This window comes from Rattus norvegicus, chromosome 4 (genome assembly GCF_021556685.1).
Source record: "Rattus norvegicus strain SHRSP/BbbUtx chromosome 4, alternate assembly SHRSP_T2T, whole genome shotgun sequence".
Lineage (NCBI taxonomy): Eukaryota > Metazoa > Chordata > Mammalia > Rodentia > Muridae > Rattus > Rattus norvegicus.
In genome coordinates, this window is record NC_141537.1 from 79,074,397 (window position 1) to 79,091,346 (window position 16,950).

General features: G+C 43.9%; 1 protein-coding gene across 8 annotated transcripts in view; it reads right to left on the reverse strand.

The window, feature by feature from the left end:
• The window catches only part of Igf2bp3 (insulin-like growth factor 2 mRNA binding protein 3), a 134,396-nt gene that overhangs the window by 28,214 nt on the left and 89,232 nt on the right, over window positions 1-16,950 (reverse strand). For 7 of the 8 annotated variants that reach the window (XM_087657376.1, XM_087657377.1, XM_087657381.1 and 4 more), the window contains one exon: window positions 3,439-3,720. In XM_087657376.1, coding sequence (XP_087513502.1) covers window positions 3,439-3,720 — 282 coding nt within the window. Of the gene's footprint in view, window positions 1-3,438; window positions 3,721-13,966; window positions 14,208-16,950 lie in introns of those variants that run through there. The other variant, XM_087657383.1, reaches the window with a different exon arrangement.

A 16,950-nucleotide genomic window follows, 5' to 3' on the forward strand; every position in this document is an offset into this window, starting at 1 on the left:
TTAAAATTTTGTGCATTTGTACAGTTTTAATTAACCATGAACATTAGCTGCCTCTAAGTGTGTGTTTTTGGGACACCTAAGCAATGGCTGGGTGGTCTTGGAGCTTTCTCCTCTCTTAGGGACTCACTGCCGTAAGAACGGCTACTTCAAGAAGTCAATAAAACTAAGCTTGGCTTTCACTTTATTAGAATTTGCCTCAGAATTAAAACCTGTAACTTAATATTGAAATGAAACAAACAAGTACTATGAACATATAATACATTAAAGTATGTCTAGATAACAGCTCCAATGCCATTTTCCTAACAGATTTTAAAGCTAGTCATCGGCCATGTGGCTGTCCTCTCACATGCTCATGGCCCTCCTTTGGTATAATTTCCAACCCTTCACAGGGCTAAGGGCTATAAAGCTCTGATTCTGAGAAGGGAACGAATGTTGCTCTGGTGACCAGCACCCTCCCCTGGGACTGTTCCAGAGTCACAGGTTCTGGTAATGGTTAGTTTCAGTGGCAAGACTTAATTGAGTCCACTGGCACAGCCTGGCGACTGAATCATCAGATATGACAAAAGCCACTCCTTTCTGCTGTGCCCCATCTGCCTACCTTGAGTTCAACGTAAGGTCCTTTATCTGACAGACCTCATTAGCAGGCTAGAAGGAACGAAAGCTGCTATACCAAGGAGCAACCATGCACTAAGTTCCCAAAGTATGGAAGGAAGCAGGTCACGCTACACTTTAGATGACAGCTAGGTACACTGGTCCACGTCCCAGCTTCTTAAACTGTGGGTCACAACTTCACATGGGTCCCACTACTAAATGTGAGGGCTGTGAAAATTTTTGCAACAGAAAAGGTTTCTGAAAAGGAGGTGACCAAAATTCATTTCCCAATCTCAAGTGGAATGATTGCAGTGTGTTTCCGGCAGCACTCGGACACGGATCCGGTAACTGTACCGCAGCCTTGGTTCTGAACGAACAACACAGACACTCTGCACTTCACCCTGTGTGTATTTCCTCTCCACCGAGAACACGGCATTCAACACCTCAGAGACAGGATTACTGTCTTTACTGCACACCTAAAGGATTCTGTTCTTAGAGAAACATGGTTTAAGTGAGAAAAACAAAGACTTTTGACATCCTCCTACCATCATTCCTCAACACACATCAAATTGGCATGTTTTGGATTGTACTGTGTAAGAATATTTGATATTTCAGAAATTGGTGTTTGAGTTGCTCTTTTGAGTTGCATTTAAAAAATCATTAAATGATTTTGGCTTGGGATTAGGACAGAATTTCCAACGAGTTCTAGAGGGTCTAAATATACTTGTGCCATTTTGTCCTACATATTTATGTGAAGCAGTGTGCTCCATGCTGAGTACAGAATAAAAGCATTGATCCCCTTGAAAAGCTCGAAGCTGCTCCACGCCCTGCAGGGTCAACTACCCAGCCAGTAGTTAATTCTTTCTGTGGCAACAAACAAGGCATCCATCTCATTACCATGCACAATCAGTTTTCAGCTTTAATTGATGGCAAAATCACACGAGTGCCAAAGAATTATTTTAAATACATTTTTAATGATTTATTATCAGTAAATGCTTGATTTGAACCTTATAGATCTGTTTTTGAAGGATCTGTAAATTTTTCTTAGGTAAATAGGAGTCACATGGAAAGTTTAAGAGGCCTTGACCTAGATAATGGTTCAGTTGTTCTCCCCACCCACTAATTATGAATTTGGAATCATTAGTTTTGTGTATGGGTATCCAACACTTAGTGTCTCTTGCTTCAAAGCAGGGCAGGATGCCCCAGCAGGCTGGCTAAACAGGCAACCATCACTAGATACAATTCTTTTCCGTTCTGCATGAAAATGAGTCTCCCGGTCATCTTCAGGCAAGGTGCCCACAATCTAGACAGGCATCTCTCTGAGGCCCGTGGAGCAGAGTCAGGCAGAAGGGCGACATAGAGCCACGGTGCTCTTTTCAGAAAAAGACTGTTCTTAATTTCTCTGATCATATGAAACCCTTATTCTTACATTTAAAAACTAAGATCATCTAGTCATTTCTGTAGATGGATCGAGCTGAGGAAAGATGTGGTAATGTGTCTGGCATGCAGCACTCTACAGAGGTAGAAGTGGAGGCAGACTTTAGCAGCAAGCTTCTTTGAATAGAAATATCCAGACTGCACAAAGAGTGGTGCGCAGGATAAAACAAGAAAACTGTAATGTGCTGGAACTTGCAATCTGAGACAGGATCCTAGATCTGGGCAATGGGTCTCAAACATAATTCATGCACAGCCATCTTGATCATTTAGAAATGCAGTGGCTTCTTGTGTATTGGGCAGTGGCTCTGTACACATTGGGGATGTGGTAAAAAAAATGACATTAGTTCCCGCCTGACTCCACCCAAGTGATTTCTGAGGTTTGAACATGATTTTCCTATCCCTTAAAACCTGACAAATAACATTATCAAACATCCTCAAGAAAAAGCCATTATAAAATCAGCTTAATCACAGGACAAATTTAGACTGGAGGATAAAACATTCTTCTTCACGTGTGTGTGTGTGTGTGTGTGAGGTGTGTGAGTATGGGGGTGGGTGTGCCTGGAGAACATGGGAAGAGATGTGGGGGTCTGGAAAGACTGCTCAGCAGTTAAAAACACTGCTTGTGCAGAGGAACTGAGTTCAGGCTCTAGGACTCACGTCAGGAAGCTCACACAACCTATGATTCTAGTTCTTCTGGCTACTATAGGCAGGCAGGTGCGCGCGCGCACACACACACACACACACACACACACACACACACACACACACACACACACACACACAAATGTAAAACATTTTCTGAAAAGTCAGAAGACAGTTTTCAGAAGCCGATTCTCACCTTCTATCACAGGGTGCAGGGATGGATGCAGATGGCCACGGAAGTTGGTCCCCAGGGTAAGTGCTTTGATGCACTGAGCTAACTTCTCAGCCCTTTTTGGTTTTGTTTGTTTCATGCAGCCCCAGTTATCTTCAAATTCATTAGATAGCTAAGAATGTTCAGGAACACCTGCCCCTCCTCCTGCTCCTCCCGAGTCAGGTGTATATTACCATACGCAGTGGATGAACTATTCTTCACTGAAGTAAACCCAGGCTAAAATCATCTCTACACTGATGCTGAGATAAGATGGGTGGAGCACTGCAGTCTGGCAGGAGGGACAAGTGACAGAGAATGACCCACACACAGCCCTGTAGTCCACTAGGGCTTTTCCCATCACAGTAGCATCGAGTACTACTTGCTTTCCATTCATGTGAGAAAATGAGTTTTCTTAGAGGTTTTATGCAACCGACAATGCATGATCAGGTGACAAGGCTTAAGAGGGCTCCTAACTCTGTCCAGAAAGACATCAAGTTCCTGTGTCACAGCCTGACGCTGAGCAAAGGGGACAGTGGCCACCCATCCCACACACTTACTTAGACTGGGTCTGTTTGGTGATGTTGCGAATGGTGGCACCTTCTTTTCCTATAATGGCTCCAACAAACTGGGTGGGCACCAGCAGGCGCAGCGGCAGGTCACAGGGCTTCTGCTTGGACACGGATCCTGGAGACGTCTGCCTGGATGAGCCCCGCTGCCCTGGCCCCCGGCGCCCTCGGAGCTGAGGTGAGGGGCTTTGCTGGGCAGCAGTTTCATCTGGGATGTAGGCAACCTTCAAGGTGAAGTTCTCTAACTGGAATCCATTCAGTTTGTCTAAGGCTCTGAAAGTCACAAGAAGCAGAGGTTGGGAAGGAAAGCAGAGACATGGTGAACCTGTACACAGCGGAATCCAGCTCCTCCACTAGGAACTACCAGTCCCGAGCTGATGAATACAGTCCCTGCACTGGACAACTCCTACCAACACCCACAGTCTTCTTCGAAGTCTATGCCTAGGGAGGCCAGCATTTGAAGTCTATGCCTAGGGAGGCCAGCAGGTTCCAAAGGCACACACTTTCTATCTACCAGTGTGAAACAGAACAAGAAATCATGGTAAATTTTTCATTTGGCTAAATCAAGAAGTAATAGCTTGGAAATACCCCAGAAAAGGAGCCAGGAGCTCCAAGGTAACTTATCCCTCACTCCACCCAAAGGGCTTAGAGAATCACTGAGCAAACATTCCTACAACTAGAGGACACTGGCTGTATACACAGTAAGATTCCATGCTGAGCCATGCCCAAACCCCGGGTGGGATTTTGATCTGATCTCGGGAGGGAAGGAACAGGAAGGAGAGAAGGAAGATGGAAGGAAAGGAAGGAGGGAAGCTACTCTTCTATTCATCCACCCATGACACTTTGTATCTGCTTGGTGAGAACTTGAGCCTTTGCCCAGTTTCAACGTTATTGTAACATTTATAGGAGACAGCACACAATTCAAGCATCCCAGTGGGTTTTAAAAGTAAATGTATTGCTAGTAGGGGTATGTGGGTGTATGTGACAGTCAGAGAAGGACTCTGTGGAGTCTGTCCTCTCCCCCCTTCTCTTTGTGAGATCTAAAGATCAAAGTTAGGTTTTCAGGCTGCATTGTCTGGAGGCAACGACCTTTACCAGCCGAGTCATCCCACGGTTCCTCCAAACCAAGAATTAGGACATGCCAACACCACAGGAGTAACTGTCAGGGTCCTGCTTCAGTAACTCTTCATCTTCCACCACAAATACAGATTGATTTTGCCTTTTAAAAAAGTCTGTGAACGTACACTAAGTGTCCTGTCAGGTCTGCTCTTGTTTTAATGTAACCTACATTCCACCCCATTACAGTCTAAATTACAAACTTCAGATGTTGCAGTATATGGAGCCAAGATTTCAAGCGTTCAAATACTTGTGCTCTTAAGGTACACCTTTCTAACTCCCTGGAGCACAGCGAAATGTAATGGGGGTAGGGGGACTCTTCCAGTTTTCCGGGTCATATCCTGCTTGAGCGGTATCTGAGCTCAGCTCCTGCAGGCTCCATGCAGTCATTTCCAGCTTCTTAATTCATTTCCTTACTTGAACATCTACTTTTCAATTCTTAGATGGAAAGAGGAGGAGGATACAAGGTGGTCTTAGCACTAAGAATGGGTCTGAGAATATGGGATGGGAGGCCCAGGGAGGCCCAGGCAGGCCGCCATGAAAGTTCATGCCGTTTTCAGACACAGAATTCTAGGTTTTCCCTTCATTTCCTTGCCCTATGTCCCCTGGCACACAAATGAACCCTTGCCAAGATCTGGAGTTCCAAAATACAGTAGGATCAAGGCGCTCTGTCACTTTTCTCTCATACTTTTGGCTGTGAGCCTAGCCTTTAGTGGCTGAGCCATCTCTCCAGCCCTGCTTTTCTCAAGCTGCTAAGCACAGCATCTCTGCAAACAGCTCAGCCCTTTGCCTATTTCACAAACATGTGATCTCCAGTGCCTGCTGAAGCCCGGTTGTAGCTATGATATGCAGTGCTCTGTGGCCGATTTTTCTTCCAATATACTGGGTGGGGGGTAACTTCCACAGGATCTTATGTCAGAGGGCATGCTTTACCCAGACACCAGAGGTTGCCTTATCACCAATGCCCAGTAACAGGACCTCACAGCTGGTCTTTGCTTTCTCCTTAAGCATGTAGACCAGGGTTATAAAATACATTGCCTGGATCTGCAGGGAGAAAGTGGAGGGTATTAATAAATGGATACCTATCTACTCTACAAAATCGGAGCCTCAACAATTGCAAAGATTTAAAGCTGTTCTGAAGGTCAGAAGAAATCATGAGTCTTCCAGAAACTCAACTAAATGAAAGAATCACAAATCCTTCTACAGACAGAAAAGGAGGCCATTTACCGTCTGCCCTCCATTATAAAACCCGGCACTGCTGCCTTCAGCAGTTAGCAGGACCTTACTGTGGGAAGAAGCCAGGAAGGTTACAGAAGGGTGAAAGAGAGATACACAGACACCTTCCTCATTGGGATAAACAGAGGGAAGTGTACATGATCAGATGCTTGTGATCACGTGTCTTCTAGATCACGCTAAATACAGACACGTTTCCCAAGAAACAACTCTCTCAACGTGGCAGAAACTATGATTTGTACTTTCTACTGCACTGCTTTAAACAGTGTTCCCCTGAAGGAAAGATTCTCCCAGGAAAGAAGTGAGAAAGCACAAAAGTGTGGAACCCACTTCAGTCAGGGACCCACACTCTCAGCGCAGGCGTCTCTGGGGAGCAAGGAGACAGCAGCTATACCAGGTGCACCCAGCTGTGTGTGTGATGGACACAAGCTGAGTCCCCTCAGACCACAAGGCTCCATGAGATCAGAACCTAAGAGAGTGCGGGAGTCAACCTAACTGCAGAACAGTGGCAGAGCTCCCTACTTTACGTACGGACTTTAAAGCAACTGCTGAAACCTTCCTGTACGCAGTTTGATATCTAGCACTGTCATGTGGGGGTGGTCTGCTAAGTGCATGAGGAAAACCTGTAGTGTTTTCATTAAGCCTCTGTAAGACCTGAGAGAAGAGCTGTCATAACCATTCAAACGGAACTCGGGCACCTCATCCAGAGTGTGTGCTGCTTACACCCTGCTATTCAACAGCTCTTGTATTAGCTCTGTTGCTATTCTCAATCAGTCACAAGATGCTGAAGGCCAATGAGCCGGCTTACTGAGTGAAGGTGTTTGTCACTTGTAGACACAAAACAGAAGAGAACAGGGTTTGATCCCACTGGAAGACAGCATGAACCCTGGATGTTTTCTCCTGACTTCCACACATGACCAGGCTTTTATGTGCCCTCATACATCTGTACACAAACGGAGGCACAACCTGTGGTGCTCTGAATGTTTGGCCCAGGGAGTGGCACTATTAGGAGGTGTAGCCTTGTTGGAGTAGGTGTGTCATTGTGAGCATGGGCTTTAAGACCCTTGTCCTAGCTGCCTGGAAGCCAGTCTTCTCTAGTGGCCTTCAGATGAAGCTGTAGAACCCTCAGCTCCTCCTGCACCAAGCCTGCCTGGATGCTGCCATGCTCCCACCTTGATGATGTAAGCCAGCTCCAAGTAAATGTTGTCCTTGTAAGAGTCGCCTTGACCATAGTGTCTGTTCACAGCAGTAAAACCCTAACTAAGACACAGAGCATAATCACAGGGCAATTGTAAATACATGCAACTTTTAAAACTATGAACTGTGTTTGTCTGGTTTATAATAACTAACTGTATTAAGTTTATTGGGATAACACAAAAGGCCTTCCTAGAAGAGGAAGTTCAACCTGAGGACCAAGAAGAGGGAGAAAAGACTGAAGAAATGATACCCAGGAGTTATTCTCAGCCACACAGTGATGTGAGTGACAAAGACGAGGGATGGCTAAGCAGCTCACATCCAGCTTGACTAACATGCTCCATGCTACCTAGAGGGGCCATTTTCTCAATCAGGTATTTGCTGCCCAACATAAAAAAATTAAAGATTAAACTGATGGGCTGTTTCAGCGTCTCGCTAGAACTTTGTACCCAGTGTCTGCCAACTAAGCACACGTCTCCCACAGAACAGTGCTACAGAAAGAACCCATAAGGTCTCTTGCTCTTACTTCTGTACTACCGCTGAGGTACATGCTAACATGCTAACACGACGACCTTTAACCACCTTTGAAAGTCACGAATGCACTTCTCTCCTTGTACCACGATACAGTTTTGATGCTGCCATCAGATGGAATCTTTGGGGGTCGATGGATACAAATAAATAAGGGGACCAGGTAGGACCCTAATCCAACAGAACTATGGCTTCATGCAAAGAGGTAAGACCTGAGCTAGTGTCTTATGTTTTACTGCTGTGAAGAGACACCATGACCCAAGCAACTCTTATAAAGATAGACATTAAATTATAGCTAGCTTACAGTTTCAGAGCTTAGTCCATTATCCTCAGTGGCAGAAAGCATGGCACCATCTAGACAGACATGGTGCTAGACAAGGAGCTAAGAGTGCTGTATCTTTTTTTTCTCTCTTTTTTATTAGATATTTTCTTTACTTACATTTCAAATATTATCCCCTTTCCGATTTCCCCTCTGAAGTCTCCCTATCCCTTCCCCTCTCCACCAGCCTCTTTGAGTGTTCTCCCACCTACCTGCCTACTCCCTCCCATCTCCCACCCTGGCATTTCCTACATGGAGGCATTGCACCTTCACAGGACTGAGGGTCTCTCCACTCACTGATGTCAGATAAAGCCTTCCTCTGCTACAAATGCAGGTGGAGCCACGGGTTTAGTCTCTGGGGGCTCTGGGGAGGTCTGGTTGGTTGATATTGTTGTTCTTCCTGTGGGGTTGAAAACCCCTTCAGCTCCTTCAGTTCTTTTTCTAACTCCTCCATTGGAGCCCTGTTTCCAACCCAATGGTTGGTTCACAGGATTTTACTCTATTTCTCAGGCTCTAAGAGAGCCTCTCAGGAGACAGCTATATAAGGCTCCTGTCAGCATGCACTTCTTGGCACTCGCAATAGTGTCTGGGTTTGGTGACTATATATAGAATGGATCCCTGGGTGGGGTAGATGACTTTTCCCTCAGTCTCTGCTCCACACTTCGTCTCTGTATTTCCTCCTGTGAGTATTTTGTTCTCCCCTCTAAAAAGAACTGAAGCATCCACTCTTCGGTCTTCCAACTTCTTGAGCTTCATGTGGTCTGTGGATTATATCTTGGGTATTCTGAGCTTTTGGGTTAATATCCACTTATCAGCGAGTGCATGCCATGTATGATCTTTTGTGACTGGGTTACCTCACTCAGGATGATATTTTCCAGTTCCAACCATTTGCCTACGAATTTCATAAAGTCATTGTTTTTGATAGCTGAGTAATATTCCATTGTGTAGATGTACCATATTTTCTGTATCCATTCCTTTGTTGAAGGGCATCTGGGTTCTTTCTAGCTTCTGGCTATTATAAGTAAAGCTGCTATGAACATAGTAGAACATGTGTCCTTGTTATATGTTGGAGCATCTTTTGGGTATATGCCCAGGAGTGGTATAGTTGGGTCCTCAAGTAGCACTATGTCCAATTTTCTGAGGAACCATCTCCAGACTGATTTCCAGAGAGGTTGTCCCAGCTTGCAATCCCACCAATAATGGAGGAGTGTTCCTCTTTCTCCTCATCCTCGCCAGCATCTGTTGTCACCTGAGTTTTTTGTCTTAGTCATTTTGACTGGTGTGAGGTAGAATCTCAGGGTTGTTTTGATTTGCATTTCCCTGATGACTAAGGATGTTGAACATTTCTTTAGGTGCTTCTCAGCCATTCGATAATCTTCAGTTGAGAATTCTTTATTTAGCTCTGTCCCTCAATTTTTAATAGGGTTATTTGATTCTCTGGAGTCTAACTTCTTGAGTTCTTTGTATATATTAGATATTAGTCTTCTATCAGATGTAGCATTGGTAATGATCTTCTCCCAATCTGTGGACTGGCGTTTTGTCCTATTGACAGTGTCCTTTCCTTACAGAAGCTTTTCAATTTTATGAGGTCCCATTTGTCAACTCTTGATCTTAGAGCATAAACCATTGGTGTTCTGTTCAGGAAAATTTCCCAGTGCCCATGTGTTCAAGGCTCTTCCCCACTTTTTCTTCTATTAGTTTGAGTGTATCTGGTTTTATGTGGAGGTCCTTGATCCACTTGGACTTGAGCTTTGTACATGGTGATAAGAATGGATGGATTTGCATTCTTCTACATGCTGACCTCCAGTTGAACCAGCACCATTTGTTGAAAATGTCTTTATTCCACTAGACAGTTTTAGCTCCTTTGTCAAAGATCAAGCGACCATAGGTGTGTGGATTCTGCATCTTGATCTGACTGTAGCCAGGAGAGACAGACTCTTCCCCCACTGGGTGGAGCTTCCAAGGCCATCCCCACAGTGATGCACTTTCTCCAATAAGGCCACACCTCCTAACAGTGCCACTTCCCATTAGCCAAGCATATGCAAACCACCATATTTCACTACCTGGCCCCCAAAGGCTTATTCAAACACCTGAGTCTTTGGGGGCCATACCTAGCCATAGCATAATAAAAAATATATTTAGTCCAACTTCAAAAGTCCCCATCTTCTGAGATCCATGCAATTTCTTAATTGTAATTACCTATAAAATAAAAAAAGGGCAGATCACATACTTCCAACATTAAAGGATATACATTACCACTCTGAAACATCAGAGTGAGGAAATACTGAACCAAAGCATGACCAAAAGCCAGCTGGGCAAACTCCAAATTCTGCATCTTCATGTCTGATGTCAAAGCACTCTGTAGATCTCCAACTCCTTTCAGTTTTGATGACTGCAAACACTTCATTCTCTTGGGTTCCACTTCCTGTTAGCAGCTTTCCTCAGCAAGGATTTCATGGTTCTGACATCTCTAATATCTTGGGGTATCCAAGGCAAGTTCAACTTTACACCTTATTGTTTCTGGAATTCACACATGATCTTCTGGGCTCCTCCAAAGGGCTGGCATTACTTTTCTAGCTCTACCCTCTGTAGCACTCTAAGCTCAGGTTGATCCACTTCACTGCTGCTGCTGTTCTTGGTGATCATCCCATGGTACTGCTGTCTCCAATATGCTGAGGTTTTCCACTACAACTAGGCTCACCAATAGCCTCTTACAGGTTCCCTTCATGGTGACAAGTCCTGGGCCATCAATTCCAACTGAGGCTGAAGTTTCACCAACAGCCTTCCATGGCCGTTCACAGCACCAAACCTCAGCTGTTCTCCATGATCCCTTTATGCCTTCAAATCTAGTACCAGCAGGGTGATTCTTGCACATTACTAAGCCCAGCTGTAGCATGAAGTACAACTTTGGCTATCTCTGGAACACAGCTTCTTTGTACTCTCAGAAAACACTCACCAGAAGATTTCACCACGGTGATGCTGGTCTCTTCTCAATCACTGCTAACTTCATAGCTCCAGCTGACCAGCATCACGTGTCCCAGTAACCCCTTCTAATCTTGACTCTAAAGCCAGAGCTACGTGATCAAAGTTGCTTGCTAGGGCTAGAACATCCCCACCCCCAGTCCCCTTGTTCTATTACGGTATCACTAGCTTTCTGTCTTCCAACTCCCTCACTGCCTAAGCTTAGCTATCCTGGAACTTGCTCTGAAGATAGACCTTGAACTCAAGAGATCTGTGTGGCTCTGTCTCCTGAACACAGGATTGAAGGCATGTACCACCACCCCTAAACTTAAGCTTTCTTTACCTGGAACTTTCTCTGTACCAGGCTGGCCTTGTACTCAGAGATCTGCTTGCGTCTGTATCCTAAAATTAAAGGCATGCACCACCATGTCTGGACCTAAGCTCTTTATGGTGACTATGCCTCAAGATCATGATTAAAAGCTCCTGTCATCCCATGTCAATTTGACACACAATCATATCTCTTTGCGTCCAAATGAAAGCAATTACCAGGTCACAGTACAAGTAACCATTGTTCAACTGTAAACATGAGAACAATAAGCTTAGCTGGGTGGGATCCCGCCCCAAAGACACCACTAACTTCATCTGTGTATCTCCTTGAACACAGGATTTAGCTCCACTGCACTTTCTGGTGCCCCTTTAATACTTGACCCATACATTTTGTATTTTTTCTTTCTAAGCTTGCTATTCTTAATTAAATGTTCTTCATGAGAGTAAACCAGAAGAAAAAAATCTATGCTGGGCTTTTCTGAGACTTACTTTGACAATGCAATTAGTTGAAATCTCTTTACCTTAACCTCACGTGCACTCTTCAGATGAGGGCAAAAAGCAGCCACATTCTTTACCAAAACATAAAAATTATCTCCAGATTCAAATAAACCTCAGCACCAATATCTTCCAAATTTCTACTCAGGTGGACCATTAAGTCCCACTTAAAGCATTCCATGGATTTTCATATCCAAAATCCCAAAATCTAAATTCCTCCAAACAAACAAATAAAAATGGTCAGACCTATCACAGCAATACCCCAGTCCCTGGTACCAACTTCTGGCTTAAGGTTTTACTGCTGTGAAGAGACATCATGAGCCAAGCAACTCCTATAAAGGCAGACATTTAATTGTAGCTAGCTTACAGTTTTAGACATTTAATCCATTATCATCATGGCAGGAAGCATGGTGACATCCAGCAAACATGGTGCTAGAGTTCTGCATCTTGATCTGACTGCAACCAGGAGAGACTGACTCTTCCACACTGAGCAGAGCTTCAAAGCACACCCCCATAGTGCCTCACTTCTTCCAACAAGGCCACACCTACCTCAACAAAGTCACACCTCCTAATAGTGCCACTTCCCACTGGCCAGGCATATTCAAACCACCACAGCCAGAATGGTCAGCTTTGCCACAAGAGGTCCTGCACCACTTTGGTACTCTACCTCCACTGGCAAGAAAAACCTCATCAGATATAGCTCTGAATCATTTAAGCCTTTATTCCTGTCTGTGGCACTCTGTGGTCATTGCAGGAAACAGGGTGGCATACCATACCAAAAATTAGAGGTTGATAATAAATTGAGCACAAACTACCAAAGTCCTAGAACACTATTGCATGGATGCAAATCTTAGAGACAAAGCACAATCACTGACCTACAGACGGCTTCGTGACTAAAGTGTTTATGACTAAAGTGTTACTACAGGAAAAACAAAAATCCAATACCAGAGGCTCAGTCCAGTCAGTAAAGTGCTTGCTGTGGAAGCATGAGCACCTGAATTTGATCCCAGCACCCACAAAAGAAGGCCAAGAACAGGGGCACTACTTGTAATCCCAGCACAGGGGAAGCTGAACAAGGTGGATCCCTAGCACTCAGCGAGTTCCAGGTCCCAGCAAGAAACTGTGGCTTCAAAAACAAGGTGGTGGCCCAGTGAGATGCCCAGTCTGTCAAGGTTGCTGTCAGGATGACGATACAAGACCCAGACCCAGGATCTAGAGCGTAGAAAGATAGAAACCAGTCTTGGAAGCTGTCATCTGACTTCTCCATATACACTAAAGCATATGCATGCATGCACATGTGCAAATAAACAAACATAGTTTACAAAGAAAAAAGCATGCAAACCATTGCAGTAAAACTGACTTTGAAAGCTATAATGTATAGAGTAAGACTAAAGGTGGAAATTTTAACTTCGTTTCTGAATGACATGAAATTTGTCCTGTTGTTTGGTCTACTTCTATTTCTTCTTTTGATGTTTTGGGTTTTGTTTTGTTTTTTTTTTGGTTTTTTTGTTTGTTTGTTTGTTTGTTTTATTAAGACAGGGTCTTGCTACATAGCTAAGGCTACCTCAGAACCAACACTTCTCTTTTATCAGTCTTCTGCACTCCTTTCCCATAATATATTGATTTACCTAATTTTTAAAGTCTACACAGGATTTTCCTCCTCGTAGCCATTAGCCAACTTATTATTTCTTGTTTGTTTTTGTTTTTTGAGAAAGGGTTTTCTCTGTGTAGCCTTGGCTATTCTAGAATTCAATCCATAGATCAGGCTGGCCTTGAACTCAGGGATCTATCTGCCTCTGCCTCCTGAATGCCAGGACTAAAAGTGTGCAACACTGCCACCTAGTCACATCAAACACTTGTATTGGTAACTTCTTTATGAGCTTCCAAAGCAATCTGCAAGGATGGATTCAAAGCACTGACAATTGGGTTTTTGTTTTGGTTTGAGACAGGGTCTCATGTAGAGTAGCTCCCCACTTGCTTTGTACCAAGGATGACCTGCTGGGATGACAGGTATGTACAGCACCCCACTCTATGCAGTGCTGCAGCCCAAACTCCAAGCACTCTACCAACTGGGCTACATCCTGTATCTGAGCTGTGTTTTCTAATGAAAACAGGCATAAGAACGTATAAGCAAAGGGTGTGTGAGATCAATACACACACACTCCAGTAGGTTCTTTGTCACATACACAAACCCTCCACGGAACAGCATATGAATGCTTTGTCTCTGCCTCTCTGAACCGAGCAGTTTCTTAATAGAAACTTCTCTTTTTAACAGCTTTTGAACTTTTATTTCATTATTTAGTAATTTAAGATTTAAGCCTAAAATAGGTATTGTATTTTTGATACCTGTGCTACGATCTCAGACGTTTCTTAGACACAAGGTGGCAGGAATTTCCAGGGTAGATTCTGTCCTAGACAAAGCTGTATCATAGGACTCCTCTCAAATACAACCGAGGTCTAAAACTGATGGTGCACCAGTACCCAGAGCACAGTGTAGTGAAGAGCAGCTGGGCGATCTTCAGCAGCGGTGAACACGCTGGAGGAACGAACACAATGGCCGCTCACCGGAGCTCTCACCACATTTGAGCTTTTAAGTCAAGTGTTTTAGAAGGAACAGTTTAGTTACAGCAGCCTCGTGCATGAGCTAAGAGTAACGGTGATCCCCACTTTCGAGACGAGGATGGGTGGGGAATGGAGCTCAGATAGTAGAATGTTTTGTTTATTCGAGACAGGGTTTCTCTGAGTAGCCCTGGCTGTCCTGAAACTTGCTTTTTTTAGACCAGGCTGGCCTCAAACTCAAAGATCTGCCTGCCTCTTCCTCCCTAGTTGGGACTTAAAAGTGTACACCACCACCAGATGGTAAAAAAGAAAAAAAAATGGTTTTAGAGAGAGAGAGAGAGAGAGAGAGAGAGAGAGAGAGAGAGAGAGAGAGAGAGGGAGGGAGGCAGAGACATAAGGGCAGGGCAGGCATCCAGCCATCTCCCCAAACCCCAGGTTTATCTTGTATGTTCCATCCAACAGGATCTTGGCTCTACCAACCATGCACACAGGTCACTGTAAGCACAAGACGCTCCCTCATTGACCTCCTGAGGGTTAAGCTTGTTGCTCACATGCTTCTATCATCACAGTTGTAAATGGCTGGACACCCATGGCCTAAAAGGTGGCATTTTCTTGCTCTTCTTACATGACAGTTGAAGAACACAACTTGTAAAACATTGACTTTATAATCCTACAATAACATAATGTCCAAGGACTCATAAAAGATGCTGTAACTTAAAGAAAAAAGAAAGGAAGGAAGGAAGGAAGGAAGGAAGAAAGAAAGAAAGAAAGAAGGAAAGGAAGGAAGGAAAAGAAAAGAAAGATACAGACAAGGAAAACTAAGAAGTTTAAACATGTTAAAAGCTGCAGTATCACTAATGAGAATATGTAAAATTTCCACAACCATTTTCTCCTGTTAGACTGGCAAGGTTTCAGAAAGCCTGGGGAGAATACAGAGAAGCAGTCACACAACAAGTCTAAGCTCTATGAAGGTCACACAGTTGAAAACAATTCTGGAGCTAGCAGGATGCTCAGTGGGGAAAGGTGTTTTCTGCACAAACCCACAGAACACACATAAAGGTCTTCACTGACTATGACACAGAACTGACTCTATACAGCCATCCTCTGACTTCTGTGATCATGGAGGCACACACTTCCTCTCTCTTTCCCCCTTTTCTCTCCACCATCCACCTCTAATCAACTTTTAAATAAATGTTCTAACGATACACTCATGTAATATATATCCTTATATATAATTATTTATAATATATAAATATCTATAAAATTATATATATATATATAACTGGTTTTCTATGCTGTTTATAACTGAAAAATAAGTGAAGTTTTTAAGTACCAAATTTGGAATTAGCTAACTAAGGCATTACATATCCCTACAATCGCATTTTATGCACTTAGGGCAATGTAATTGCAGAGGCATCTTTAAAAATACCAGGGGTTGGGGATTTAGCTCAGTGGTAGGGTGCTTGCCTAGGAAGCGCAAGGCCCTGGGTTCGGTCCCCAGCTCCGAAAAAAAAGAACCAAAAAAAAAAAAATACCAACAGTAGGTTACTGTGAAAGAAGCAAGACCACCACCAGTGTCGGCCTCCTTGTGGCCTCTCACAGAGGCCCAGCTCGCCTGCAGCACTGCTGGAAGGGAGCACTGCACGCATCTCTACTCCCTTAACATCCTGACTCACAGAATAGCACCAAAGTTAAGAGTCCCTTTGAGTCATACAAATTTCCATCTTCCTCCCGGGTGTCTCTTTCCTTTTCTAGTAGTCCAATGACTGCTGCCTTTGGGGAAGAAGCTAGCTGAACTCTGAGAAGAAGAAGAGGAGGAATTCGAAGAGGAAGCAGAGGAGGAGGAGGAGGAGAACGTGTTATTTCACATGACCGTATGCTGTTTGACCCCCTACACTAGAATCACAGAAGGTGTGAGCTGCTATGTGACGCCAGAGACTCAACCCCAGCCCCTGAGCATCGTGAGTGGGCATCTTCCCAGCCCCAGTTACTCCTTGACACATGGTTGTGTATCACATCAGGATTTCCCACCAGGCCAGCACTGTCTCCTATGCTACTGTCCATCTCTTCCTCCCCTGTTGGCCCCTTTGGTCCCACAGTTACTCTTGTATTTTCTCATCATGTATGCAAATACAACCTTACATTTAATATCTAGAACCATAAATGAAAAAGATAACATTCCTCTCTCTCAGGTTAGCTTAATTCAGTTGAACTGAATCCATTTTCCTATAAATATGTAACCATCATTTTATAGCTTTAAAAAATCCACCGTGTGTGTCAGGTGTAGTGGCACACTCCTTTGGCCCCAACGTTCAGGACCTAGAGGCAGGTGGATCTCTTGAGTTCAAGGCCATCCTGGTCTACAAAGCAGATTCCAGGACAGTCAGGGCTACACAGAGAGACCCTGTCTCAAAAAGATAAAAAACAACCAAACAAAAAATTTCACTGAATACACACACACACACACACACACACACACACACACACACACATACACACACACACACACACCCCACTCCTTGTGCATCCCTGTTTTTGGATACCTCAACCTGCTCCAGTCCAAGCTATGTGAATAATGCTGGACTAGACATTATGTACAAGTAACATGCTCACCTGTAGTCCTTTGGGTAGATAACTTTTTATTTTGCAATATTAATTTACCCAGTTCAAAAATATATAAAGTCTTTCCATCTTCTAGTGTCTTCAATTTCGAGTGTTTTACATTTTCTTGTATATTTTTTTGTTTTTGTTTTCCAGAAAAGCTACATACT